The sequence below is a fragment of the Betta splendens genome, chromosome 4 (assembly GCF_900634795.4).
Source record: "Betta splendens chromosome 4, fBetSpl5.4, whole genome shotgun sequence".
In the NCBI taxonomy this organism is placed as follows: domain Eukaryota; kingdom Metazoa; phylum Chordata; class Actinopteri; order Anabantiformes; family Osphronemidae; genus Betta; species Betta splendens.
Genome location: NC_040884.2, coordinates 5,320,757 through 5,348,616, shown reverse-complemented (window position 1 = coordinate 5,348,616; position 27,860 = coordinate 5,320,757). Strand labels below are relative to the sequence as shown.

The following is a 27,860-nucleotide window of genomic DNA, read 5'->3' as shown; positions in this document are numbered from 1 at the left end:
ACCCCCACCTCCCGGCTGCAGCTGCTTCCTTGGATCCGGAGATAACCCAGCCAATCAGCAGGCTCCCCCTGAGTGAAGTCACCCTCAATAAAACCAGAGCACAGGATGTGGGACTTCAAAATAAAATACCCCTGGTCACAAATAGTTTAGGACCGCATGAATAAATACTACGATTTGGTGTTCGTGAAAAAAGTGCTGTAAAAAGTTTTGACCGGAAGTAAAGTTGATTTAAGTGTGAACCAGTTTCTAGAATTAACACCAACTAATCCATAGGTTTGTTCAAATGCTCATTTTGATAAATCCTTTTTGTTCAGATCTATCATCAAGCCGTTCTGCTTCGTAATGTCGCCAAATGACGCCCTGTCCAAAGACAAAATGGTAAATTGCTTTTTGAGTCAAGACTAAAGGATCAAATCAACATCAGTGTCCCGTTACTCCGTTCGCAACCTGAATTTTGAAGCGTGACCGGAAGCCAATCATCGCACACCCGGACACTTGACGTAAGGTCTTATTTCTCTGGCTTGTGGAAGTGGAAGAAGTTGAGTCTCATCTGTGACCGGCGCCTCCTCCTCTCAGCCGCTACCGAGGACCCGGGACGGACTCCCGGCGGAGACTCGCTGCAAGGAGGACGCTGTAAGGTAGGTCAGCGAGCGGCCGCGCTCCCTGCGTTTCTGCGGAGCCTGACACGACACATGCAACAGGCTGCTGATCTCAGGTCTGCACCGATCCCTCAGCGATCCTGCTGCAGAGGCTGCGAGTGCCGAATTTATGCATTCTACGTATTTTTGCATGAGTCGTCACGTGCACCTGTACGGACTCGGTCCCGCTCTATTGAATGGCACGTCCTCAAATCTACTATTACTCTTCACCTCACCTCAGGATCTCTGGGACGATGTGCGCGCGCGTACGCGCGTGCACGTACGTATCGAGCTCATAACTCTCCTATACTATAATTCTAATCCAATAACACGTGGACCACATCAGAGGAATGACACTTAGCGTAGTGTGAAGTGTTTTAATGGGTTGAGTGACGTGCGTGTGCTTGCGTGTACTTGCATCTGTGGTCCGTCACCAAACAGCGTAAATGATGGATGAGTCGCTTTATGTGCTGACTTTGCAGGATCTGCCTTCGTGATGCTCGTGCAGCGTCGTTTGCTTTTAGTAGTTGTGTCTGCCAAAGGCCATTATCACCATTAAGGACAGACTAGACAGTGGTGTTTTATGTGATGCACGTGTCCATGAGCACCAGTAAGCCCAGTAAGGCCAGTAATGGTGCCAGTTCACCATCAAAGATAAAGCAGCTTACAGCACAGCAGCACACACGATTACACAAGTGACAGGAAGCTAATTATGGAGTCATCTCTGAAGCGCAGCAGCTCCGTCTCAGCAGTGTTTGCTCCTCCTCTTTGCCTCATATGATTGTATTTTATTATTTTCATCTGTTGGCAACTGTGAAGCAGATGGAAGCTGCACAGAAACCAACATGTGATGCATGGCAGAAAGTGCCAACCTTCCACCAGGCATCTGTTCTCGGCCGCTGGCCGACTCGCAACGCGTCGACTCAGCTCCGTCTCTCACCAAATATTGTTTCAGACTTGAGAGGCACATTTTCGGCGTTAGAGGAGTACATCCGAGGCTCTCGGGCCTGTTTATGTTCCCACTTTTCATCTGCACGCTGTTTATTTGGGGAAAGTTGAGAAAGGAATGCCTGCCTCGCTCCTTTCTCTGTCTTCGTGCCAGGAGCAGAGTTTAGTCTGAGAAGTATCTGTCACAAACACGATAGCTAACAGGTTAGACCCTGGAGCGAGAAAACTCAAGAATTTATAAGAGCAGGAGGAGAAACCACAGCAAGGAAACTAGAAAACACAGGAACTAACGACTGAATTGTAAATAATCAAAAGTTTGAAGTACTAAGAAAAAAAAGTCAGTGCAAAGCAGGAAAGGAAACAAACTAAGAATTTGGACAATATTAGAAAACAAAATCAGTGATTTAATGTATTAAACCGATACATTAAAACGCACAAGGTATGAGTAACGAGAGCAACGACAAGTGTGATAATGGAGACACACACAAAACCAAGAAACGAGACACGTGTGAAGAGAAACAAACGGGAACCGCAGAGCATCACCGGCGGAGGCAGAACCGCATCCGCATCCCCTACTTCTCTGCATCTGTTACATCACCTGTTCAGGCTTTCATCTGGAAAGCCGTGCTGCTTCAGACTGACCGGCATCTGACCGGTGACACCGATCACGTGGACCTGCAGCCTCACGGCCCCATTAGAAAGAAGAGTCAACTCCGTTTAGCAGTTTAATGAAACAATAAACTACAGTACAGTACTAAACCTGATGCATGAGCTGCCACCGATCAAAGTGTGTGTGTGTGCATGCGTGCTTGTGTGCTTGCGTGTTGTGTGCGTGCGCGTTGTGTGTGTGTGCACGTGTGTGTGCGTGCTTGTGTGCGTGTTGTGTGCTTGCACGTTGTGTGCTTTTGTGCATGCGTGCGTGCTTGTGTGCTTGCGTGTCGTGTGCGTGCGTGTCGTGTGCGTGCGCGTTGTGTGTGTGCGCGCGTGTGTGTGCGTGCGTGCTTTTGTGCGTGCGTGCGCACAGAGCGACTCCTGGACCCAAAGCTGAACTGAGGGACACTCAGCATCTGTTGGCTCCGCTGCCTCTCGGAGCCGGTCATATGGTTCTGATTAGAGTGCTAGTTTTCGGATCGCCCCACTCGCCCTGGCAGCGGTTAGAGACAAGGACAGCATAGTTAGCTCCAGTGTTTGGGAGATTAAAAAAAGAAAAGTCACTGTACATCCGTTTACGCCACATGAAAAGCGCCAGTCAGTGCTCGCCGGTGGACGTGAGGACGATGAAACCACTTGTCAAATCACTTCTGTGTCCACTGGCTTGATTGCATCGCAGCTTTGGCCCAGCCTTATATTCCCACCTAATTATCCTGAGCCGTCCAAATGCTCTCTCTCCCGTTATAACAACGGCGCTTTTCTTCTCCCCTCCCCTCTTTTCTCTTGTGCAAATTGTGATTGAGTTGGAAACTCCGTCCGCCGCTCCCACCGCTTTTCTCCCGCGGCCGTGATTGCAGCTACGCGGCCCGCTGTTCCCCGCTCATCCAAGCAAAACACTGGGCCGGGAGTCGGCGTGCGTGCTCGCCTGGCCCGCCGACAGACATGTGCCTTTTATTGTGCAAAAGTGATACAGCCCAGAGGGGAAAGTTTCGCACAACAGAGCGCGGAAGATGAACGACGGCGTCACCTCCGCGCGACGGCTCGCTCCTAATGCAGCCGCCAACACAGGTTGTTGAGGGGATCCTATGGAGGCTGTCCACAACTCTGGCTGAGCTGTGGGCGGGTGCAGCCTCTCCCCTCGGTCTCTTGTTTGAATCGACGGGGGGGGGGGTCTGGCAGTGATGAAAAGCCCTTGATATCGAGCTGCGGGTTTAATAACGCCGCGATAAATAGAGAGCGGGAGCCGAAGAAGTAATGAAAGCGGAGGAGCGCTTGGCTCGCGCAGGAAATGACTGGGAGAAGGCCTGAGGGAGGGGAAGAGAGAGAATTCAGTTGTTCCACGTCTGAGCGGAGCTGCAGCAGCACAAAGACCCCTCAGTGCTGTTTGAGCGAGCTCCCCTTTTACTGTACCCGTTGCTGGTTCAAATTAAGCCAGAGGCACATCTTTTCGGCCGCTCCTCCACTCGGCCGCGGCCTCGGCGCTCACGAATGGCTCCCGCAGCTGCTCGGAGCAGCGTGCGGCTCTCGCCGCCTCCCCCTCGCCGTCTCCCCCCCTCGCTCCCCCCGGGCCTTTGCGCTCGTTTCACTTTCCTCCTCTTCCCTCCTCTTCGCGAGGCAAACTCGTTCCCCCCGCTCTCGTCACCAAAAGGTTTCCCATCTGCTTCCGATTACCTTTGGCTGCAGTTGGTTTGCCGCCAGCCATCTGGGCCAGTGTGGCGTCTCTGTTCGCTCCTCTCTCCCCAGACGGGCTCTGAGGGAGGGAGGGGGGGGGGCACGAGTGAACTGGGTGGGCAGAGGCGACGGGGGGATAGCGAGGGCTGGGTTTCAGCTGACGCTGCAGTCCAAAGCCAGGAAACGAGTCCGAGGAAGTCATTTTTCATTGTTAATGCACAAAAGACCGGCTTCATGTTGGTCTCTAACCAAACAAATTGACCTCAGAACGAATACGCCCTAAAGTTAAAGGATCGCCGGGTTTATTTATAGCACGGGACAGTTGAATTAGCAGAGTGGGTCATGGATGATTCACGCTGATGATGTTTGGCCTCGTCCAGGTTCTTCAGATAAAGTTACTGTGACCTTCTGTTCAGTCCCAGTTGCTTTCTCTCCTTTATTCCTGGAGCCTGGAAGCACCTCATTAACACCTGCCAAGTGAGAAAAGCTTCATGAATTTGATACAGACAGAAACCCAACCACTTTAACTCAACCGCTTAAAAGTCTTCCGCAAATGTCACGTTCAGTTCTGATCAGTGTCAACTTATTGCATCAAATAAACTGACATCAAGTGTAAGGACCATTATTACCAGTCTGGTTACTGGTCGCTTCAGCCGAGACCTTTATGACCATTCATTAAAGTAAGAAATTGAAATGCACAATGTTTCAACATTACATCATTTAACAGGGATTTGCATTGAGATTTTTTTGTTTCTCCCCAAATATTTACATCTGCACGTCCTGAGAAACAGCCCGACTCCAGTCATCGCCGTGCTCTTGCTCTGTAGATGTAAACTGGCTCCTTATAGACGTCGCAGCACCAGCGTGCTTACCAGGACGCGGCCAATTAGCAGGCTGTACAGTCAGGCAGCCGGCCAGCAAGTCACTCAGCCATACGCTGAACCACTACGGTCAGCCAGCGTAGCGGTGATGGCAACCTGCTGCTCCCCTCAAATTGGCTCATTTTACCCCCAGAGCCTCTGACATAATACCCACTTCAAGCTCTGTTTGGGCATTAACGCAGCTTTTTACAACATCAATGGCTTCCTTTGTGCTGCGTTTGAAGTCTTTCCGGTGGGCAGGCACCATAAAGAGTGGGGCCTGAGGGCCCCCAAGGTTGGGACCCGCTGTTGTCTCTGGTCATCGGAGTGAAAGCCAAAGCCAGGATTGATTAGCTTAGCAGAGAAAGTGGGACTGGGCGGCCTTTCACTGGGTGCTGAATATGAACTGGGCAGGTTTGTCTTGCAGTTGGACTGTGACTGCACGGGTCAGTGGGATCTCATGCTCTCTCTCTCTCCGCCTGTGTTTTCGCCATGTTCTTTCCTCCTCTTCTGAGTCTAAATCAGTCTCTCCCCTCCATTTCACCCCTTTCACCCACTTCCTGCTCCGGTCACCGAACGGTTTCCCGTCCGCAGGAGTCCGAGCCCACCACCGATGCCTGAGCCCCTTGGGAAATCCAATCGGATCACCGCTGTGCGAGCGTCCCCAGGATTCGGCACCGCCCGAGGCCGTGTCCGCGTGAACCCGCAGCCATGGCCCCACCGAGCGCTGAGCGGTCCCACTGCTAGGCAACGGGGCGCCTGAGAGGCAGGAGACATGTTGGGACAGACACCCGGTGACCACTGCACTGAATTCTGTTACTATAGCAACTACTGTAGTAACCATGGAAATGCTATGGAGGACCAGTCTGGTCTGCACTGTCATCGTCGTCATGGCTGCCAGCGAGGTCGCTGGAGGTCACGCCGATGACTTGGCTCAAACACAAGGTGAGATGAAACAAATGATCACTCAACACTTTTTATTGTTCTTATCAGCAACAATTACTCACACGTGAGCGCATTTACACTCAAAAGACTTAACCTCCGATTTTATTTGATTTGACCTCATCAAGACTGAGAAAAGCTGAATTTCTGGCTAAGAGGATGAGACACATGAGCACATCTACTGTAAAGTTATAATCCTATTACAATTCTATAGTTACTGGACAATAATCCCATTGTTTTTATAGAAACACGTGTTCGCTCTAAAGCCATGTTGCATAAAAGAGGTTCAACCTTGGGAGCAAAAACCATCTCAGAGATCTGGGTTTGAACAACAGAAGGGCTCGTGGTTTCCATAAAGAGATTCTGTTCTCTGGACCCCGGAACCGTTTTCCACTATGTCACCGACCGTTTGGCCCAGAGACGACACTGGTTGTGGAGAATGTTGATATGTGGCCCAGTAGCTTTAATTAGCGTTTTTGGATGTCGCAGCGAAGTGTCCACAGATAGTGATTGGTGGAATATGTGAATCATGCCTGTTCTTAACGCATCTCCCACCTCTTTCCGCCTCAGCCTTGCTTCATCCTTGGCCCAGAGGTTTTTTCGGGTTGTGGTGCTGCCATCAGTTAAACATTTGATCCGTAGCTTTTACCTGGCAGCCCAACTTTGGAATGGAGGTCGTATTAACCACAGTTACCATCACAGCCCTCGGTCTCCGGGGTCTTTAGAAATAGTGGGAAGCATTTTATTGTCTGTAATCCTGGCTTCATACTGTGGCCTGCTTTGATTATTTTCACTGCTTTCGACCAAGAGTTCTTTAATGTGTTTTATTGTGGACCTGCCCAGACAGACACCTGCTTTTCATTTTCACAGGGAAAAGCAAACTACCTATGAATTTCCATAATATGGTGTATGAACTGTTTAATTTATTTAGTGACAGTGGTTTCTGATTATTCTGCTGGGTGAACTGGGTTGATGCTACAGGTCCGGCGCTGTTGCAGACTCCAGACCAGCTCTGAACTGCTGAACTTCTCGAACTGCGTTGCCGTGGCGGCGCCACGTGCTGCCAATCGCCTCCTGTCACACAGCCTCTCTGTCTCTGTCACATACACCACGAAGCAAAGATGAGTGAAATCCCCTCCAGGCAAAGACATAAATCCCTGACTGTCCGTGTCTCATCACCCAGAACAAGGCTGTTAGTGTGCCTTTCCTAAAGCTCAACTCTGACCCTCAGAGCATCTGTCTCCAATAGTCTGCAGCGCTGCTTCCTTTAAATAACACACCCTGAGCGCCCTGACGTGGCTTATTACCTCAGAGCCCTAACAATGGTTTGTAGAGACGTAAAGAGCCCTCTATTAATTTGGTCTCATCCAACCGTAGCATAGCGTGCCACTGACTGTATTGAAGGGCAGGATGGATAAGGTTCTACCGAGTCAGCAGTTCTTTTGACATCCACCTGGGGTTCCATGGAGGTGGGTCTGGGACGCAGGGAGGGACGCTTTTCCATCCAAAATGTTTCCGCCTACTGTTTTGATTGGGTGATAAGAGAAGCGGAGTGATGCCCGGCTCCTGGGTGGACGGGTGGATGCATCCGCTTCAGAGTATAACCCTGGTCAGGGAGGGTCCCCCGCTCCAATCTGTTCATTCTCAATCTATCTGTGCTTCTCTGCTTTGATGTTGAATCAGCTGATGGACACGTTTGGCAGCCTGGGCGGCTGCACGTTACAATGGTCCTGCTTATGTTCTCAGGGGACATGGGATGTGGAACGTAGTGTTCCTCAACCAAGGGACGATGGATGGATTGATGGATGTTTAGCATTAGAACTGTACTTAACTGTGCACGTAATTATTTTCTCTTCCAGGTACAGTAAGGCGTGTACACATGTGGAACCCCCCGCTTTACATACCACACCTTACGGCTTCATTATGTAAACAAGCGCCGTAAAGCTGCTGCTCTCTTTTCTTGTGTGAGCAAGAGGAACCGGTTAGAAAACCCGTGGCGAACCTTTAATGGGCTTTTAAAAAACGCATCCGCTCCGAGCTTTTGTTCAAACTGCAGTCTAATTTGTCTCACTGGTTTTCATTAGGCTGCAGTTTATCCCGTGTGAGGTCTCATTAACGTCTTCCATGGAGGTTCGTTATGTCGACTTTATTAATACTCTTCAAAGGTTTTGCTGCAACCAGCTTTCTGATTGCGGGCTGCGTTTTGCTCAGAGGATAAGAATCTCTGGGGATGGTTGGGAAACACAGTTATGGGGGATTTAGGGCCTTGATGTGTGTCTGTGAGTTCATTTCATGACTGTAGAAGTGGACATTTCATGCAAACTCCAGTTGACAGGTTTGTTTAAATGAGCAGTGAATCTGTTCAAATGAATATGTTTAATGTGAAAGCTAGTTACGATGTACTGACATGGAGCCATGTTAGTGTTGAGGGAAATCAGCACCAGCAGCAGGATGGACCTCTGCCATCATTAGGTGATTTACTTGCTCCTGTGGCGTTGCAATATGTCATCAGTGAAAAAAATATTAGCATAAATCTAAATAGGTAAAGCGCAGGTGAAGGTTAGGATGAAGTGACTAGTCAGTCATTTGGGCCAAACAGCCCATGGCTCCACCTCCAGAGTAGAGCCGATAGGAGGTCGTGGCTCATTCTCCGCTCTGAGGGTTGGTGGGAAAAGTAGGAAGGCTCTGTTCTTCTCTGTTCTCATGACTAACACTAACAACCTCATGTCAGAACAGAAGTGTTCCATTTGGCATCGTGCTCGCTGTTTATTCAAGCCAGACCGACGCGGTGGTTTCCCTCGGTGCCAGGCTTCCCGGTCCCGCTCCAGGGGCCGTGATCTCTGGGTACTCGCTCCGTGTGGGAACGGGCCGGAGGCCTGCGGTTCGATGAAAGGCGCGACCTTTCGCTGCCGGTGAGCTGTCGGCGGCGGTTTAGGGCCGTGTGTGTGTTTGGACAACAAATCTCCACCGGGCCCTGGCACAGGCCGAGGCAGACAGGAAGTATACAGTTTCAGGGTAACCGTAGCAACGCCTCTTTGGCCTCACGAGGGAGGGGGGCAGCCGAACGAGTGGAGCGGATTTCTTTTACCAACTGGGCTATTTACAGCTTATCCAAAATAAGCATCTCCCAAACCAGCCGTTTCTAATTGCAGTCAATGCGATTAAGATGAATTTTGCCTTTTATTGAGCTTAACTGGGATTGTGGTTTCATGGCCTCTGTTTCTGCTTCCCTCTAGCTGCCTTCCTGTCCAGTTTAGACCAATATGAGATTGCCATCCCAGTGCAAATGGGACCTAATGGCGAGACACTGGATGCAGAAACACCTCAACGCCACAGACGAAGGCGCAGCACTGAAGACCGTCCGAAAGACTCAGTACAACGCTTCTTCTTCTGTCTCACATTAACTGCACAAAACGCCGACGCTCTAACCTGCCTTTTCCCTTTTTTTTGCCCTGAAGCTCTTTTACCAAGTCTCCACGTCGCGTCACAACTTCGTGTTGAACCTGACGCTGCAGGGAGCCCTGCTGTCCCGGCAGTTCAGGGTGGAGTACTGGAAGAGGGGCCGCTTGGCCTGGAGCCACCCCTACTCCCCCCACTGCCACTACGCGGGACACCTCCAGGACCGGCCGCACTCCAGCAAGGTGGCGCTGAGCAACTGTAACGGCCTGGTAAGACCGGACCCCCCCCGGCTCCACTAGGACCCTAGAATGAGAGCGAGGGCGAGGCAGACATGAGGCCTTGGATGGATGATCACCACTTGCATGTACCTCAACAGCTAAAGTGGACGGAAGAGTCCAAAGCTGGTGTGGGAGACATCCTGGCACCTTTTGGTTCTGGCCCGGTTGAATTGCGATGCCTCGTTCTGCCGACGCGTCGCTTCGTGCCCTCCCAGTTGCGCACGCAGCTGAGGATTAGATGTGTTCAGGGAGCGTTATTAAGCAGCACACGTAATTACTGTTAGTCCAGCCAGCGTGAGCGCATTCAGCAGCGAGCGGCCCGTGTGCGCCGAGCGTCACTAACTCTATTACCAGATGAAAGGCACTTTGAAAGCTGCCGCGGTGAGTCGAGGGGAGACGCTCGCTCTGAACACAATCAAAGCCAGTGTCGGCGCATCGCCCGTCTCTCTCTCTCTCTCTCTCTCTCTCGCCCTCGTTCACTCTTTGCTCTCACGTGTGTTTGTCTGCGTGTTTGTGTGTGGTTGTTCTGTCCGGTTAGTTCAGACCTGATCCTGGTCTTGATGATTTGATTCTCGCACCTGTCGTCCACCTGTTGATTAGTCATTAGCGAGCAGTGCGATCATTTCCAATCAGCTGAGATGTGGGAGAAGGCAATCCAAGGGTTTGCTGCGGCTACTGGGAGGAGAAAGGATGGACTGGTGAACCCTTGGCTTCGGCTGAGAGCCACACAGTTTTTCCTGCAGGAAAAAAGCCTCCATCCGAGTCCAGAGTCGCACAACGGACAAACCACACGTGTGTGTGTGTGTGTGTGTGTGTGTGTGTGTGTGTGTGTGTGTGTGTGTGTGTGTGTGCGCTGCGTCTAAAAATACACGTAGGCAGCGAGCGTTCATGAAAGTAGAACGACTGTAACCATCTACACACTGAGCTGCTGCAGCAGAGTCCCGTTTACCTCTGCACTGTCAATTTTGTAATACCTGTGTCATAATGGCAATTGTCACCTCTCTTCTCTTTTTATTTTATTCTAACCCACTCTATTTTATTCTACTCTACAAACCGGTCTCTCTGCAGAAGGGGGTGATTGTTGCAGGGGGAGAGGAGTACCTGATTGAACCCCTTGTCTCACCAGATAACCAGACCAGAACAGAGAGCGGGGAGAGAGCAGAGGGGCGCCCCCATGTGGTTTACAAGCGGTCGTCTCTCCGCCATCAGTACAAGGGCCAGTCCTGTGGCGTCATTGGTGAGAGCAGAGATACTCTGATCCCGTTAGTCACGTCCAGACTGCACCAGAACGCCACCCGGGCCCATTTGTTTAGCAGCCGGTTTGTGGTCGAGCCCGAGACCCCAGTTGTGATAGAGTCCGACCATCTGTCCAAAGGCCGCTAGGAGCCTCCTGTGTAGTCAGAGCAGCCGCCATCGCCGTCACGTTACAGCGGTAGCCGAGTGTGAGCGCGCGTTTGTGTGTGTGTGATTCCCCCGGACTCTCCAGACGAGAAGCCGCTGAAGGGCGCGTCGTGGTGGCAGCGCACGCTGAAGACGCCGCCGCACCACGTGGGCCGCGGGCAGCTGCCCCTGAAGCGCTCCGTGAGCCGCGAGCGCTACGTGGAGACACTGGTGGTGGCCGACAAGATGATGGTGGGTTACCACGGCCGCAGGGACATCGAGCAGTACATCCTCGCCCTCATGAATATTGTAAGTTTCCCAAAAACAAAGGATCCGCCTGTTGTGGGGGGATAGAATTGTGTTGCACTGCTATTGTTAAAAGGCAGGTTTCATGCAGTCTGTCATTAGCTCTTGAGCAAAGTGGACCAAATGACAGCAGACACCAGTAATGACAAGTGTCTGTGTCATCACTGGCGGTGCCTTCAACCCTCTAATAACCTTTAACGTGTGTCCATCTGCACTCGGTCCGGTTGTGACTGGCCTCTTCTCATGGGCTGAAGCGCTTGTGTGGAGAATCAGCTGTTTTTAAGACTGGTCTTTTCTTGTTTCTTTGGAGGTCAGGTTGCCAAACTGTTCCAGGATTCTAGCCTGGGGAACGCAGTCAACATAGTGGTGACGCGGCTCATCCTGCTCATGGAGGACCAGGTGAGTGGTTCACCTGCACAACGCTCTCCTCTTCTGCATGTGTGGCTCTCTGTGCTCGTCCGGCTGCACAGAACGGGCCCCGACCCGTGTCTATGGGCTCCCTGTTTACCTTAAGTATGGGCTTAAGTGTCTTTTCCTCTGCCCCTCCCTCCCTCCGGGCGGCGGGGGTGCGTCCTGTGAATGGCGGCCGTAATGAAAGGGGAGGAAGAGGGAGATGGGTGAGGCGAGGGCGGGGAATGAGGGGAGCTCTGTACCTGTCAGACAGAGCTGCTTTGTGGACACTGTGAACAGTGATGGCTCTGACCGTTGCCATGACGCATGCGGAGGGTGTAGAAAATCTCAGCTAGATTAAGACCCCTGGTGTAAAACACATCAGCATCCAAGAGAGGGAACGGTATGCAAAAACACCAATCTAGAACCTTACGAACCATCATTGGTTCCGACACTAGAAATCCTCCTGACTGACTTAAAGACTCGAGCTGAGCAGCGCACACTCGCTTTGTCATTGGGGGCGTGTTAGCGTTTAGCTTCACTAGCGTGAGCCGAGACCCTCGGTTTCCTATTTCAGCGAGTGAGCGGAGGTCGGGGAGGGCGCGCAGTGAGAACCCACTGCCGGCGGCTCGGCCCGTATAAAGTGCGTGACCTTAGCGGCGCGGCCCGGTCTCCGTCTCCTGAGGCGACCCAGAGACGGTGCCGCCGACTCCATCGCAGCGCTGACCTCCGAGTGATCTGACAGATGAGTCGTGTTGGATCAGGGCGGCATTAGACTGTGGCTTTGGGGTTTCCTCCATCGTATCTTAATAGGGAACATTTATGATTCATACTGTCTCAAAATTAGCCCCATAATTTCCGCCTGTGATGTGCTCGTCATCTGACAGAAGCGGCTAGGTAAATGTTAGGATCATTAGCGGCCCGCTCTATTAGGGCTGTTATTCTTGCTCCGTGCACTGCACCGCGGAGGCCGCTCTCAGCCAGCGGCTCCGTCGCTGGTTTCCAGGTCTGGAAGCGGAGCGCTGTCCACGGAGCGGAAACCCGGGCCAGCGGTGGGCCCAGAAATGAGGGACTGTGGGATGAGACAATTGCTAGTTATGTCACCGCAAGCATTCCTGGGTTACGAGTTCTCGCCAGCTGTGGCCAGCGGTGCACTCCTCCTGCTCTCGCTCTGGTCTCTCGCACCCTCGTAGTACTAGAAAGCACCTATACTCCGATCCGGGCTCAATTTAGTTCCCGTGAAACACTACAGGAAGTTTTTTGAGGCACAAAGCCAGGAATGTTTAAGGAATGTGGTCTGATGATTTATAGCCGGCGTTTAAACAGCAAGCCTCTTCAAACCTTTACATGTTAAAGTCAAGAACACTCCTTTGAACACACCAACCTGAGACACTGCACTACAGGAAGTCTGTGTCTGGTTCACGTAGCATTGTCAGCTGTTGACACTGGATTAACATTCTATTGTTCCGTGCGCTGTTGATTTAGCTGCGGTCCTTGTAACGTGTCAAGGTCTGAACCGGTGGCTGTGGTTTTGAGCGCGTTTCCTCTCCTGCCTCACCTCCAGCCGACACTGGAGATCAATCACCACGCGGGGAAGTCTCTAGACAGCTTCTGCAAATGGCAGAAAACCATCCAGCACCGCAGCAGCTATGGGAACGCCATCCCGGACAACGGCATCGCTCACCACGACACGGCCGTGCTCATCACCAGGTATCAACTCTACAGACTCAACTACAGACGCTTGGTTTTCAAGCCAAAACAGAAAAAAAATGCTTTGTAGCAGTGCATTTCTCCTGCTGCTGTAAGTTCTTATTGTTCGTATTAAAAGAACTGACAAATGACCATAAATACTGCTGGAATGGATCGGTTTGGATTATCTGGAAAACGTACACGCTCTGAAATTATTATACTAGCAATTAATCATTGCATTGAGTTTCACGCATACAGTAACTCAGTTTTAAGACATATCAGCTTTACAGTGTGGATTTTGTCTCCAGGAAAACGTATAATCCAACATGCAAAACGGTTCCAAAAATAGCATAAATGAATAATTAGTGAATACATTTGGCTTCAAATGGAAACGTTCCGGAGCAGGAAATAAGCACTTGATTTAAACCCGGTGAAACTGGGCTGAATTCTGCGCCTGCTTTTTTTGTAACGGCACCAAATTACGCAGTTTCCTTTTTTAACACATTCCAGGAAACTATTTCGAATCCCAGTCCTGTAAAACGAAATGCTGCCATTTACATCACAACGCTGAACACGCTTCACGTTGTGAAAAGTCCACGCTCCTGCTGCAGATTCTTCAGACGGAGACCAAGCATGTGTCTGCGTTCGCTGCATTTCAGGGTTAAACTGTGTTTCCTCTGAGCTGAATTCTTGCATTCCCAGCCCGTCTCCTCACAGACGCACATCAAGCCAAGAGCGTTGGGCTGTGTCTTGTCCTGTCTGGTGTCAGTAGCTCAGGCCTGCTCTGCCCAGTACATGAGTTGGGAGTGGGAGACTTATGGTCGTTATTAGTGGTCTTTTCGCTACAGAAGAAAGTGGGGACACACACAGAGAAGTTTGTCCAGCGGCAGTTTCACATTAAACAGACAGAGTCTAATTCCACTGAGTGAGGAATTTGCAGCAGCAAACGCCTCAACAGCAGCGCGGTCAGAGTCATGTGAATGGGATGAGGCCGAGCAAAGCTGACGCAGACGGCTTCCTGTTCTTTCCAAAGCACTGCGCTAGAAGCTCACGTCAGAGAAGACACCAGATGACAAATGTCTGTGTTGCCGATGACTGTGAGGAGGCTTCGGTGCCACAGCCGCACTTCTCACGCACGGGGTGGACGCTGTCCAGACACATGACACAGCGCGCTCCCAGGTTTCCTGCTATTGTTCCTTTAAACCTAAACCAATCCGCTATCGCCGCCGCTGTCCACGGCGTCTGTGTGTGTGAATCCCACTGTCAGTGAACGCATCAGGCCGAATCCAGTGGTTTCGTAAGCACTTGAAGGTTGAACTCGTGCTGCATTTATTTACTTACTCATTAGATGCTTCGCTGTGTCTGTCTGTGTTGTAGCGCTATTTGTTTTACACAGCCCGTTTTTTTTTTGTAGGTACGACATCTGCATCCAAAAGAACAAGCCGTGTGAAACTCTAGGTAACGCACACTGGGATGCTCAGTTGTACCCTATTAATCAGACTCAGTATATTATAAAAGCTGGAGGTACCTTATGTTCACTGGTGTGTGTGTGTGTGTGTGTGTGTGTGTGTGTGTGTGTGTGTGTGTGTGTGTGTGTGTGTGTGTGTGTGTGTGTCTCTCTCAGGTCTGGCTCCTGTCGGTGGGATGTGTGAGCCTGAGCGGAGCTGCAGCATAAACGAGGACATCGGTCTAGGAACAGCTTTTACTATCGCTCACGAAATCGGACACACGTGAGTAAAACATGAACATGAACTTAATGTACATCTCTGCATTCCCTATCTCAGGGCTACAGGGTTCCTGCCAAAGCTTTTCAAAGTTTAAAATAATTCTGCATCAACACAGATACAATCGATTACTGGACCATCAACACAATTAACAGTCATTTCTAATCGTCACACACACTGTTGTGAGTCAGTGCAGCGTCAGGTTGAGTGCAGGCTCCCGTCTCCTGCGGTGGGAACGGTTCCTTCCCACACGCAGCCTCAGAGTGTTGTAACACAAGCGTCGTGGGCTTTAGGTTCGGGATGAACCACGATGGGATGGGGAATGCCTGCGGTCCCCGCAGCCAGGAGACCGCCAAGCTGATGGCTGACCACATCACCATGAAGACCAACCCGTTCATCTGGTCGGCCTGTAGCCGGGATTACATCACCAGCTTCCTGGAGTGAGTCCTCCTATCAGACAAGTACTTGTGTAATGTCAGGTCTCAGAGGGACACATTCACTTGGATGGTGGTGCAGCATTTTTGGTGGTCGCAGTCACGCTGACGCTCTCGCACGCAGCCAGATCTATGACTGGTTTAATCACTGATTATAATATGAAGAAGGTTGCATATTTTAACCCCCCCCCTCTCGCCTGGCTTATTGTCCTCAGCTCTGGCATGGGCTCCTGTCTAAACAACGTCCCTCCCAAGCAGGAGTTTGTGTATCCCACCACGGCCCCGGGTCAGGCTTACGATGCCGACGACCAGTGTCGCTTCCAGTACGGCATGCGCTCTCGACAGTGTAAATACGCGGTGAGTGGTCACTCCATGAGTGTGATGTGCACCAGATTTGCAGCATTTCCACTGTCCTCTCCTCGTGCTGCTTGCAACAGCATGCACTTTATTGCAGGGCCGGGTCCAGAGCGAATGCACATCTGGAAAAGCCCACTGCTTTATAGACTTATTATTGATACTATGTGGTCTGAGCATATGTACACTATAAAACGTGTTACAGACAGAGGGGAGTCAGCAGATCCGCCATGTATCTCAATAATGAGCACGTTTAGGTGACTGATGGCCTCACTCCTCGTTCTCGCACTCACAGGAAGTCTGCAGCGAGCTGTGGTGCATGAGTAAGAGCAACCGTTGCATCACCAGCAGCATTCCCGCCGCCGAAGGAACCATCTGCCAGACCAACACCATAGAGAAAGGCGTACGTTGGCTTTTTAACCTTACGGTGCAATGAGTTCAGCCAAAAGGATGTTAGAATTCATTTTCCAGGTTCGTGTGACGCCTGAATGATGATTTGTTCTGATTGGCCGTGTGCATTTGCTGCAGTGGTGCTACAAGAGGATGTGTGTGGCGTACGGGACGCGTCCGGCCGGCGTGGACGGAGGCTGGGGGCTGTGGTCGCCCTGGGACGAGTGCAGCCGGACCTGCGGGGGGGGCGTCACCTCGTCCACCAGGCACTGCGATAGTCCCAGGTACAGACTGGCACTGGTTGAGTGACATCCGGCACCAGTAAGAGGAAAGGGCTCCAGTCTGAGTCTGGGTTTGCTGTTTTACCTATGGGAGGAGATCAGAGCGCTTTAATGTAAATGCAGCATAAAGACAATAATACAGGACGAGTGCGAGTGAAATCGCTGGAAGCAGAGAGCAGCAGCCAGCGCCCCATGGTGGCTCGACGGAGGCTAGATCTCGTTAAATTGGACTCAGATGTGACTCGCTGGCCTGATTCGCTTTGCTTTTGGTTGCAGGCCAACCATCGGTGGAAAATATTGTCTAGGGGAGAGAAAGCGCTTCAGGTCCTGCAATATTGACGTGAGTATCGCCGCTGCTCATCATCACTGTAATGATCCACACCCTGAAGGGAAAGTCATGGATGCTGATGCCATGTGTTTGTCACTGCATGGGAGCACACGCGTGTATGTCTGCTCTGAGTCTGCCTGTGCCGGCTGCAGGAGTGTCCCGCAGGCTCCCGGGATTTCCGAGAGATCCAGTGCTCCGACTTTGACAGCGTTCCCTTCCGTGGAAAGTTTTACACCTGGAAGCCGTACAGAGGGGGTGAGTGAGCAAAGCTGCTGTGACTGGCTTGTACATGACTGAGGGAATTTGTCCTTTGTGAACCAGGGGTTATTACACTTTGGGTGTTAGATTCACGTCTCAGGCCACTGACCTGTTGATAGAAATTGCAGGAGTCAGTGTTCTGAACTGTTTCCCGTGGGACAGCAGGGATGGTGATGACAAACCTACAGGTGTAACGGGTTTTACACCTAATTAGGGCCTTCACGTCATGACAGTTTGGCTCCTCAACCACGGTTCTTCTTTGTGCTCGGTCCCGGTGAAGGGTGTCCAACCTGCTAAAACTAACTCAAAACAATAAAACAAGTAACTTTAACTGACGTGTGTGTGTGTGTGTGTGTGTGTGTGTGTGTGTGTGTGTGTGTGTGTGTGTGTGTGTGTGTGTGTGTGTGTGTGTGTGTTTTAGCAAAGTAAGTAAGTCAATTATTGCAATTAGAAAGAAATAAGAGAGCTGCAGACTCTCCTCTGTCTGGTTTACAGATGCTGGCTGCAGAGAGCCACGCATCCCACAATGCCTTGCAAGAATTCCTTGCCCCTGATGAGCACTACACTGGACGTGAAAGATAAATAGTTTCAACGACATAACTGCCTTTAATCTAGCCCTCCAATAACATAATGGCTTACAGAGAAGGCCGGCCAGCCAACTCCAACTTCAGGCAACAAGTGCTCCTTTCATCAACTCAGCTGATTTTACAATGGAAATCCCTTGCAGCTGTTAAAACAGGAGCAGTGCCATAGACTCTGCCCCGCATTAAGGCCAGATCACACCGCCTGGCCCCTTCGCGCTCCTCCGCAGGCCTCAACATTCTGTCTTTCCCTTTTACTGTTGCAGTTCCCCTGCTTCTTCTTCTCTCTGGTCTGGATGTCCTTGCAGAGAGCTATGCATGTTTAACTTCTCCCGTTTCGCCCCTTATGCAATCTGTCCTCCTCTTTGCAGTCCCACTGACGTGAACAGACATGGACTTAGTCTCTAAGCTCACACAGTTCATTGAAGAAAACCTTTGGGACACGCTTGCTGTTCACGATCACGACTGCCCTGCCGCCGCCAGGCATCATGGGATTTGTAGTCTTCCTTCCGGGCGCTGTTCGTCTCCCAGCCCTGCCAGTACATACTGTCCCTCTCTGACTTCTCCTTTATTCCTCCTTCTCCTCCCCAGTACATACTGTACCTGCTGCAGGGCTGCCAGTACAAACAAACACAGCCCAGACTGATGTCGACAGCCTCTCCAATAGTGGAGCCGTTGGCAAACTGCACAGCTGGATGAAGGGCATGTGGACCGTACCACTTAGCTGGAGGAAGTCTCCAGAAAGTATCATGCTTTATTTTTACACACACCTGCACGCGTTGGATTCAGCTAATCGCTTCTTACAGTATAGATTTTTAATTTGTTCCACCACTTGTTTGACTCATTTTCTTGCAGCCCTCTGGGGCCTGCACCATCATTTCCACTGTTAGTAAAATGAATGGAGCTTCTGAAGGGGTCCGTCCATGTGACCCAGGGTGGCTTCATTTCATCTATGGCCTGTTCTGTATCATCTCCAACACCTCTCGTATTGTTCAGGTGGATGAAAGCCAAGACCACTGCTAATCACAGGGACGAGCTGTGTTTCCGACATGGCCTTCGTCCTTAATGTCTGGTTTTCCGCTGCCTCCGTTTCAGCGCCACACGTGTGAGCGCGTTTAGTGATTTTAGTGCCGAGTGAATCTGCGCCGCTACTGTCCTGCTGAACTCATTTGCATTGCTCTGGTTGACATTTGTATGCATTAACTGAAGGGGAACAGTAGTTCTGGGTCTGTGTGTGTGTGTACTCAGGGATCTAATCACATTCAGCTGCTTGATGTCATCACTAAAAACATTTCCTCTTCGCAGACTCTCGTCTCGGCCTTTTCTCCCTTCGCCTCAGCAAAGCAAAGACAACCATCAACACATGTCAATGGAATATATAGTGTTTGACCGACCCCACGGTTCACTGAAGTGTGTGTGTGTGTGTGTGTGTGTGTGTGTGTGTGTGTGTGTGTGTGTGTGTGTGTGTGTGTGTGTGTGTGTGTGTGTGTGTGTCCAGGTGGAGTGAAGCCCTGCTCCCTCAACTGCCTGGCCGAAGGCTTCAACTTCTACACGGAGCGCTCCCCTGCTGTGATCGACGGGACGCCGTGTCGGGACGACTCGCTGGACGTGTGTGTCATCGGCGAGTGTAAGGTGAGATGGGACGATTTTATGCGTTGGGCTCCACATCCACGCCGCACGGAGAGCAACGACCTACTGCCAGAGCGTTGTTTATGCTCGGCCTCTGGGCTCGTGACAGCTGCCATTGTGTAGTTTACACACCGACTGCTGAGTCATCAGCATCAGCTGCTGAACTGAAAGCTGTCTGAACTTTGGCACAGGTCTTATATTCCCATTACCAGCGCTCGCTTAATCCTGACTCCTAATGCAAACAAAACATTTAACTGCTGTTCGCTGTGATAAAGCGGAGGCCACCTGGAGCTCCAGCTGCTCCCTGGAACCCACTTTGACACCCACATGGTACACGATCATTGGCTTGTCCAGAAATAGGATTCTGTTTGTCTCTGTCGTTATTCCTCCTCTCTTTTCCTTGTACTCAGGTCTGTTGGGCTCTGCAGGAACTCGGTGACCCTCCCGCTCAGCTGTTAGTCCGTCTGCGCTGCAGGCTGGCTTCCACTCGCTGCCGTCTTATTATCTCTCCCTACGTCTCTCCGTTCCTCTCATTTCTCATCTGCCCCCCCTTTCTTTTTCTTTCCTCCACTCTGCGTCTTCAATCCAGCCTCTAACTTTCCTCCTCTCTCCTCTCATGCAATGCAATGTAAATGCAATGCAAAATGTCTGCAGAAAAGTCAGGCTGGCTTTAATTGAGGAGTTGGGGTCTGACAGTAAGAAAACATGTGTGGCCTGAAAGCAGAGGGCCGAGGTGAACACAGGCTGCCCCTGCAGAAGAAAAGCAAGTCTGGAGCAATTAGTTCAGCCCTTCTTGCAGGCGGTCTTACGAGTTTTGATTGTAGGGTTTCTTGCAACCGCAGTGAGTCGAGGATCTTCAGTGATGATCTTCACATCCAGCAGTTGGATGTTTTGGCGGTTGCTTGATGATTTAGAGACTGTTGTAATTGAATAGACGCGTATCATAGAGATTAAGGTTCACGAGCGTGAAGCTAAGCTGTACTGTGCCGACGTCTCACTCGTTTGTCCACCGCAGATTTATGAACTGTGCTTCTGGTCCAAATGAGCCCAAGGAAAAGCGAAACGGGGCGTCTCTCGCTAGTTTGGACCTCCATCGTTTAACACTTGAAGAATGCAGTAGAGAAAATGTAAAGGTTCCGCGTAGGATTACGTTTTGAGCTGTCTAATCAACGCTAAAGCAATAATAAACCCAAGCCTCATTATCACTCTCTACAATAAGCAACTGTCTTATGAATATATGAGACGGAGAGCGGTGCCCGTTGGTTTTCTGCACTCTTGTTTAGGTTTGGTTCGCTGTTAAAGAGTTTAAGTAAAACCACCTGTTTCGCTCATCATGAAACTTATTTATGTCGACAGCTATGAGTTTAGCAACCTAAGAGCATTATGTCTGCACAGGATCAGAAAACACATCTGGACTTACCATCTGATATTCCTGTGTTTTGGAAAAGTGGTCTGGAAGACATTAGAGGTAATCCCTCAGCCCGGCCTCTGACACCTCTCGACTCGCTGACTGTGCCCCTTTACCCGTGACCCCGAGTGACCCTGCAGCTCATTCATCCTTCATCTTCTCACAGCACGTGGGTTGCGACCGCGTCCTCGGCTCCGACGTCCGCGAGGACCGCTGCCGGGTGTGTGGGGGCGATGGAAGCAGCTGCGTGTCCGTGGAGGGCGTCTTCAACGACTCGCTGCCGGAAGGAGGTACAGATAAAAACCCAGTCAGACACCCCGACCTCTTATACATTTATTCATTTTAAGGAGCTGCTGCCACAGTCTACTATGAGTGGAGTGATTGGCAGGCATTCACATACTGTACATGGACACACATAAGCTGCAGATGCATGTATATTTATGCTTCAGCCACCCAGGAACACATGGCAGACAGATTTAGGTGAGGTCCGACCGACGCGGCTTGAGGTTCGGCTGCCGTCTTATCTATTCTGGGTCGCATTTCTTCCCACAATACCACCTCCAGAGTCTCTTACCCAGTTGTCAACACCACTCAGCCCGTTCCAAGATTCCTCAGCGGGGACACACCCTGCGCGAGCAGCCGTACGTGGGACCACAGTGACCAGTCCAGTATGTAAACCTCAGCTATGGCCTCAAGCAGCCCCGAAATATCCGGCGGTATCATTAGGTCAGGAAATATGTCATTGAGAGTGGAGGTCTGTCAGTCATGTCAGGATCCGGGGCTGGAGCTATTTATAAAATGATTTACGCCCTTTGTGTTAGTGGAATTGCATGAGATGAGACAAAGAAACACGCCAGAGCTGCAGCGGAGTCGAGACCCGCTAGAATGGAAAAGCTGAATGTGTCCTTTTCCCCAAACACCCCGATCAAGCACAGCGAGCCCGAACCCCGCTGTTTCGCTCGGATCGATTTCGCAGGCCGCGCTTCTCGCTGACCCAAGTCAAACTGCAGATCCAGACCTGCGGGCAGATTTACGACGGGCAGAAACGCTCAGTCACGTCTACAGCGGGCGTTTGATGTCTCTCAAGTCCTGAAGTGTGCGTCGGTGATTTAAACGCTCCCCGTGGAGTTCCGACCCCTGGGTGCGCGGTGGAGGACGTATTTCACCCGCGTTGCTTCGTACCGCGCGCGTGCACCAGGCGGAGAATGGGCGCATTTCCTCTCTAACGAAGCGATTCAATCGACGGTCAGTGCTCTTAAACTGCAGTGTGTCAGAAGCCGAGTTCAGGAACGCGGAGGGCTCCTGGCGCTGCAGTGTTCTGTGCTCTGGGCTAAGTTGCTTTCCATCTGTCCATCCAGGCCGTGGCTCTGGTAGGAGGTGAGGGGTTACTGCAGTGTCAAGGCCAGGGGTTTACTGCTGCTCCGCTCTGTCGACCACGCAGATCCTGTGCTTGTTAACACAGGAATCCCACTCTCTGCTTTTGCTCTGTGTGCCTCTCTCTCACTCTCTCTCTCTCTCTCTCTCTCTCTCTCTCTGTAAACCTCAAACTCTCCCTCTAATCTTACGCGCCTCCATCTAGAAACCCAGACAGGACCGGCTCTGCCTCTCAGAGCTCCACACAGAGGTCACGCACCGGGCCTTTCCCCTCCTCGTGTAGTCAAAGCCCTGGAAGGAATCATTATATCCCTCCATTTTTATTCCTGCTTCCTCTGGTAAGGAGTGGTTGGACGGGGGGACACGGTGGTGTAGAGGTGACATGCGCTTCAAAATAATGTAGAACAGACCCAGAACAGATTGGGGGAATGAGAAGGAGGAAGAAGAGCGGAGAAGCTGGCTCCTGGCATGGCGCTCGCTCTCTAGCAAAGGGCTGAGGCCGACTGCCCAGGAATGCAGCTGGAATCCGAAGCCCGTGCTCGGTCCAGTGGCGTCCCACAGAGCTAAACGCCGCTAGACGTCCTAACCCTGATCGCAGCGAATAAAACCCCTGTATTTTGCTCCGATTCATTTTTTTACTTGTTTCAGCTTGTCTGGGTCTGTGTGTGTCTCTCAGGCTACGAAGAGGTGATCAGAATCCCCAAAGGATCCGTGTTCATCCACATACAGGAGCTCAACATCTCCCTCAACTACCTTGGTAAGATGCTCAGGTCTCTGTATGATGTCCTGTCAAAGCGGCTTCGGCGACTGTGTGAATGGTCCAGTGTTTGTGTCGTTCCACGTGTTACTTTTCCTACCGTTCGGGCCTCTGCTCATCATCAGCCTTTCACACCTGCTCTTCGCTCGCTCCTCCTTCGCGCATGCGGGAGTTTAAAGAAGGAAAGAGCCGCTGTGCAACAGTAGAAACAGTGGCCTCTTGCTCCGGTCCACATTCCTGCTCGCATTTGTCCACTTCTCCAGGTTCCTTCAGAGGTTTCTCTCCTTGTGTTTCTCCCAGTGCTAAAGAGTAAAGGCGATCAGTACTTTGTCAATGGGAAGCTGACCATTGACAGCCCTCGCCGATTCGACATCGCTGGCACCACGTTCCACTACAGGCGACCCACCGATGGGCCGGAAACCCTGGAAGCTCTGGGGCCGACGAACATGACTCTCATTGTGATGGTGAGAATGAGCACGTCCGAATCAGACCGTCAAGCTAATATCTAAAAGTTGCTGGTTGAATATATGAAGTGTTCGCTCGTCCTGCTTGTATGTGTAGGTGCTGGTGAGGGAGGAAAACCCAGGGATCCACTATCGCTTCAACAACCCGGTCAACAGGGATCCACTGACGGGCTTTGCCTGGCACTACAGCTCCTGGTCCCGGTGCTCAGCTCTGTGCGCTGGAGGTACAGTAGACCCCCCACAGGCAAACAGCTTTTAAACCACCGGAGCATTGGTCTCACTTATTTAGTGTAGGATTAGGTTTGTTCGACGTTGGAGAAGAGTCGTATTATTGTCAGCATCAGTAGAAGGTGTTGAAGAAGCGCACCACTAATTCGCTGTGTTGTCATCAAGGCGTGCAGGTCCAGCAGGTGATGTGCAAGAAGCAGGCCGACCATTCTGTTGTCTACAACCACTTCTGCGACAAGCGGAACAAGCCCAAAGAGAAGAGGAGGTCCTGCAACACTGAGCCGTGCTCCCCGACGTGAGTCCACCCCCCCCCCCATCGCTCACCCAACGCTTCTGAACAGCCTAAAGCAGAGCTGCTCCTCTCCGTCCGCAGCTGGTGGACGGGAGGGTGGTCCGAGTGCAGCCGCAGTTGCAACGGGGGCCTGCGGACGCGCGAGGTCCTGTGCAAACGGAGGATCTCGCCGGCGGAGGAGAAGGTGCTGGACGACTCGGCGTGCGCCTCCCCGCACCCCTCGCTCACTGAGCCCTGCAGCAACGACAGCTGCCCCCCCGAGTGGCTGGCGCTGGACTGGTCGGAGGTAGTGGCCGTGTTCGTCGTCCACTCCAGGATTCCTGTAACAATGCTCGGGTTTTGTGCAGAATTCCTCCCAGATGAAACAATAGTTTCTTTTCCAGATGAACCTTGCAAACCCGAGCGTCTGCCAGGAGAACGTAGGAGCACCTTAGCCATGAAATACACAGCAGAGGCACAGAGCGGCCATTGCATCACACTGAAAGTGTTGTTTCAGTCAGGAAGACGTGCTGTAGCTCACGGTGTTGCAATGCCCTGACCTGTTTTGTAGACGGACCCCCAGGTTGTTCCTGCTCCACTTCAGCCGTTCCCTTGTTGGACTGCAGTCTTTTTCCTTGCATCCTGCTTTGTTCCTGGAGCGAACCTTGTTTTTACAGCTCAGGGTGAATTAAAGTCAGGTTGAACGGTGTCAGAAGTGCAGCAGTGTTCTGTTTTTTCTGACGATGGCACGTGAAGGGGAGTTTTGTCCCCCTTTTGGCCCACTTTACAGGGACTAAGCAGCATCTGGACTCGCTTTTTAACGCGGGTGCTGCCCCCTGCTGGGCGCGGCGCAGACTGCAGTGACCGCCGTGACCTCCTGTCTGTTTTACCTTGTCTCCAACTCTTTCCTCATCTCCACCTTTGTCTGCAGTGCACGCCCGGCTGTGGTCCTGGATACAGGCACCGCGTGGTCCTGTGTAAGAGCGGGGAGAGTGGCGACACGCTGCCAGAGTCCAAGTGCCCCAAGAACGGCCGGCCCACCTCCAGAGTGCGCTGTAACCTGCAGCGCTGCCCCCCTCCTCAGTGGGTGACCGGACCCTGGGGGGAGGTAAGACTCGCTCACACCTGGTTCAAGTAGCTGCCTTGGATTCCACCCGTTTGAATAATGACGTGTGTGTGCGTTCAGTGTTCTGCCAAGTGCGGCCTGGGTCAGGAGATGCGTTCGGTGCAGTGTCTGACCCACACCGGCCTCCAGTCCAACGAGTGCCTGGACCACCAGCGGCCGGCGGCCATGCAGCAGTGCAAGAGCAAATGTGACCTCAACCTGCCCATCAGTACGGACAACCCCGAAGGTACCTGCTCCCAGTTCAGTCCTGGCTGGAAGCATCATTCACTCATTCATCATAGAGCCCATGCGCCTGAGCTGCCGTGTCCGCGTGTGTCTCTCCTGCAGAGTGTAAAGATGTGAACACTGTGGCCTACTGCCCCCTGGTGCTCAGGTTCAAGTTCTGCAGCCGCCCGTATTTCAGACAAATGTGCTGCAAGACGTGCCAGGGGCACTGAGCGCGCACGCGACCCCTCCCACTGAGCCTCGTAGCAGCCGCCCTCACGCCGCCTCCGCAGGAGTCCTACCTGCGGCGCTGCCGGACTCGCGTCGGACCCTTCCCACCCGGGCCGGAGTCCAGACGCGGCGCCTCCCCGGGGCCGAGCGGGGCCCGAAAGCGGCCCGAGCTGAGTTTCTACATTCCACTGGAGGGAGGCTGCTGAGCCGGAGAGGCAGAGAGCAGCTCTGTCTCCACAACAACATTTGGTGCTACTATACTTCACTTTGGCCACAGGACTGGTCGCTGTACTTACACCTGTATGTTAAGAGGTGATGTGTGTTTAGTTAGGGCCTTTAAAAGCATCTGCTTTGTAAAGAAAACGTATCATTGTCCATGAAAAGTATTATCGTATATAATGAAATGAAATATTTGTTCCTACGTTATCTGATAGTTACTTGATCACATTGTTTTCTGTTCTCGCTATGGTTTCGGTGGTTTCATCAAGTCCTCGCTGTGTGTGTGTGTGTGTGTGTGTGTGTGTGTGTGTGTGTGTGTGTGTGTGTGTGTGTGTGTGTGTGTGTGTGTGTGTGTGTGTGTGTGCGTGTGCGCGCCGTGTGTGTGTGTGCGTGCGTGCACGTGCGTGTGTGCGTGTGCGTGTGTGTGCGTGCGTGTGTGTGCGTGTGTGTGTGCGCGCCGTGTGCGTGTGTGCGTGTGTGTGTGCGCGCCGTGTGCGTGTGTGTGTGTGCACGTGTGTGTGCGCGTGTGCGTGTGTATGTGCGCGCCGTGTGTGTGCGCGTGCGTGTGTGTTCATGGGATTTGACTTGACTCCTCTCGTGGAAGCTGTCCTGCCGTCATCTTGCCTCCTCGGTTCGTTCTACGTGGAACCGACACCCGTTCGGCCGCGTTTTGACGCCGCCGCCTCGCTCTCAGTCGTGGTGTTACGTTACCGCTCCCCTTGAGGGAGAACGCTCTGCCAGCGAGGCGTGACAACATCTGACCGCACCGCGTTCAAAGACCCCTTCATAGGCAGAATGCAAATCTGGGATGGATTTATGCTCAAGTAAAACATCTTTGTAGCACGGACTTGATTTATTCATGCCGTGTGTGAGCTTTTCTGAATTCAAGATAATTTAAACAGATGCTTTTCTTTGTTCATGTCCATAGTGATAATAGTTCAGTATTCACTTAATTTTAGTTGAGTTTTTGCTCTGTTTTTCACCCCCAAGGGAAATATTTTGTCTTATTAATATGGTGCTGAGCAGCAAGTTGTGGGCCACAGTTTAAAATTCACCGTCAGTGTAATTTCGAGCTGCAGAGTTTGTCTTCACATCATCGTCCTCTGATTCACTGTTGGTTGTGAAACTTCGGGGCGCTGTAGTGGCTGGATTCTGCGTCATCAGAAGCGGGAACCCGGGACCTCCATCAATGCTCGGTTTGCAACCTGGACTCTGTGTGTGACTCTATTCTAGGACGGCGAAGTGACTGCACAGCAGATTCCTGGTGAATCGGACCCTGACGCCTGATTCACCGCCGCGCGGCACCGATTTCACTGAAGGCGTGGACGAATGCGTGTTTAAAGCTGCCGTTTCAGCTGTTTCTCGGCCGTTTGCAGAGTATTTTTAGAGATGCTCCCAGAGAGACTCAGATATCAGTCATCCGCTCTGGTGGCATCACTATGACTCTGCCCTGTTCTCGGTGGTTTGCTGCTGCCTCTCACATGTTCACCACAAATCGCTTCATTGTACAGAGGAGAGGCTCCAGTTTCTCTCTATGGCAGTAAGCTGCAAAAAGTTTGTTTTTTCTTGTGGTGCTTTGGTTTGGATTGGTGCCATTGTTTCACTGGTGTCGTGACTGTGTCCGATATTTTATTTAATCAACTGTCACCTGGATTCAGTGCCCTTAAAACCCAGCAACACATCGTTTTGGATTGTGACATGACACGCTGCAAAATACGCTACAAATTTGGGCATTCAGTATAACGTTAGAGGCATTAGAACCAATTTTCTATCGAGTAGTGTTTGTGTGGGGCTCATAAAGACGTTAGGTTCTCCAGAAATCCGTCCACATGCAACATAGAGACTGTTTATATGAAACTGAGCGCTGAGGTTGATGTCACATTTACAGTCTTCCTACAGCTTTTCATTGCTAATAACTATTTATAAAATTTTGTTGCACATACTGTCACACATTGTAGACAACCCTGTCATTTTACAGAATATTTGTCCATCGTTCTGTTTTCACTGTCTCACACTGAGGAGTGAAGCTGTTTTACCTGAGTAAAAAAGATGGACGTACTCTTGTTCACATGCTAAATATGAGATTTAATGTACTGTATGCCAAGACTGTGGAAGATGCATCAATTTCTCCCCCATGTACATCTTTTAACAATATATATTAAATTGATTTAACATGGTGCATTGTGGATTTAAGAAATGTTTGTATTTGTCCTTTTCATCGTAGCGCGTCTGTGAATCTTTTCCTCTTTGCTGCACAACACACACAAAGCATGTCATTGGTGATATTTTATTATAGAAACAAGAGCGCGATATGAGCAAGAGCAGATGAGGTCAGCGACACATTCATAACAGAAGGTGAACCCGAAATAAAGAGTCACTAGTGAAAGCAAGGATTAAATATACCTGTATGAAAGCGATGCCAACCTGAAATTAATCATTTACTTTTA

At 51.3% G+C, this 27,860-nt stretch overlaps 1 protein-coding gene across 1 annotated transcript; it reads left to right on the top strand.

Moving 5' to 3' along the window:
• The first annotated feature begins 481 nt into the window (after positions 1-481).
• adamts10 (ADAM metallopeptidase with thrombospondin type 1 motif, 10) lies at positions 482-27,592 on the top strand. Its single transcript, XM_029148121.3, has 26 exons — positions 482-638; positions 5,363-5,713; positions 8,947-9,083; positions 9,169-9,378; positions 10,456-10,624; positions 10,874-11,076; positions 11,389-11,472; positions 13,028-13,173; positions 14,567-14,610; positions 14,777-14,882; positions 15,170-15,316; positions 15,526-15,667; positions 15,960-16,067; positions 16,193-16,338; positions 16,612-16,675; positions 16,816-16,918; positions 19,001-19,134; positions 20,706-20,829; positions 22,590-22,670; positions 22,971-23,134; positions 23,232-23,358; positions 23,528-23,657; positions 23,736-23,940; positions 24,565-24,741; positions 24,820-24,985; positions 25,087-27,592. The coding sequence occupies exons 2-26, from the start codon at positions 5,611-5,613 to the stop codon at positions 25,194-25,196; spliced, it is 3,330 nt and encodes a 1,109-aa protein (XP_029003954.1). The 5' UTR covers positions 482-638; positions 5,363-5,610; the 3' UTR covers positions 25,197-27,592.
• The last annotated feature ends 268 nt before the right edge of the window (positions 27,593-27,860 follow it).

Coding starts and splice junctions, on each gene's coding strand:
- adamts10 (XM_029148121.3), top strand. CDS start 5,611: ATGGAAATGCTATGGAGGACCAGTCTGGTCTGCACTGTCATCGTCGTC. Junction 9,379..10,455: donor TGAGCAACTGTAACGGCCTG/GTAAGACCGGAC, acceptor GTCTCTCTGCAG/AAGGGGGTGATTGTTGCAGG. Junction 20,830..22,589: donor CGACTCGCTGCCGGAAGGAG/GTACAGATAAAA, acceptor TGTGTCTCTCAG/GCTACGAAGAGGTGATCAGA.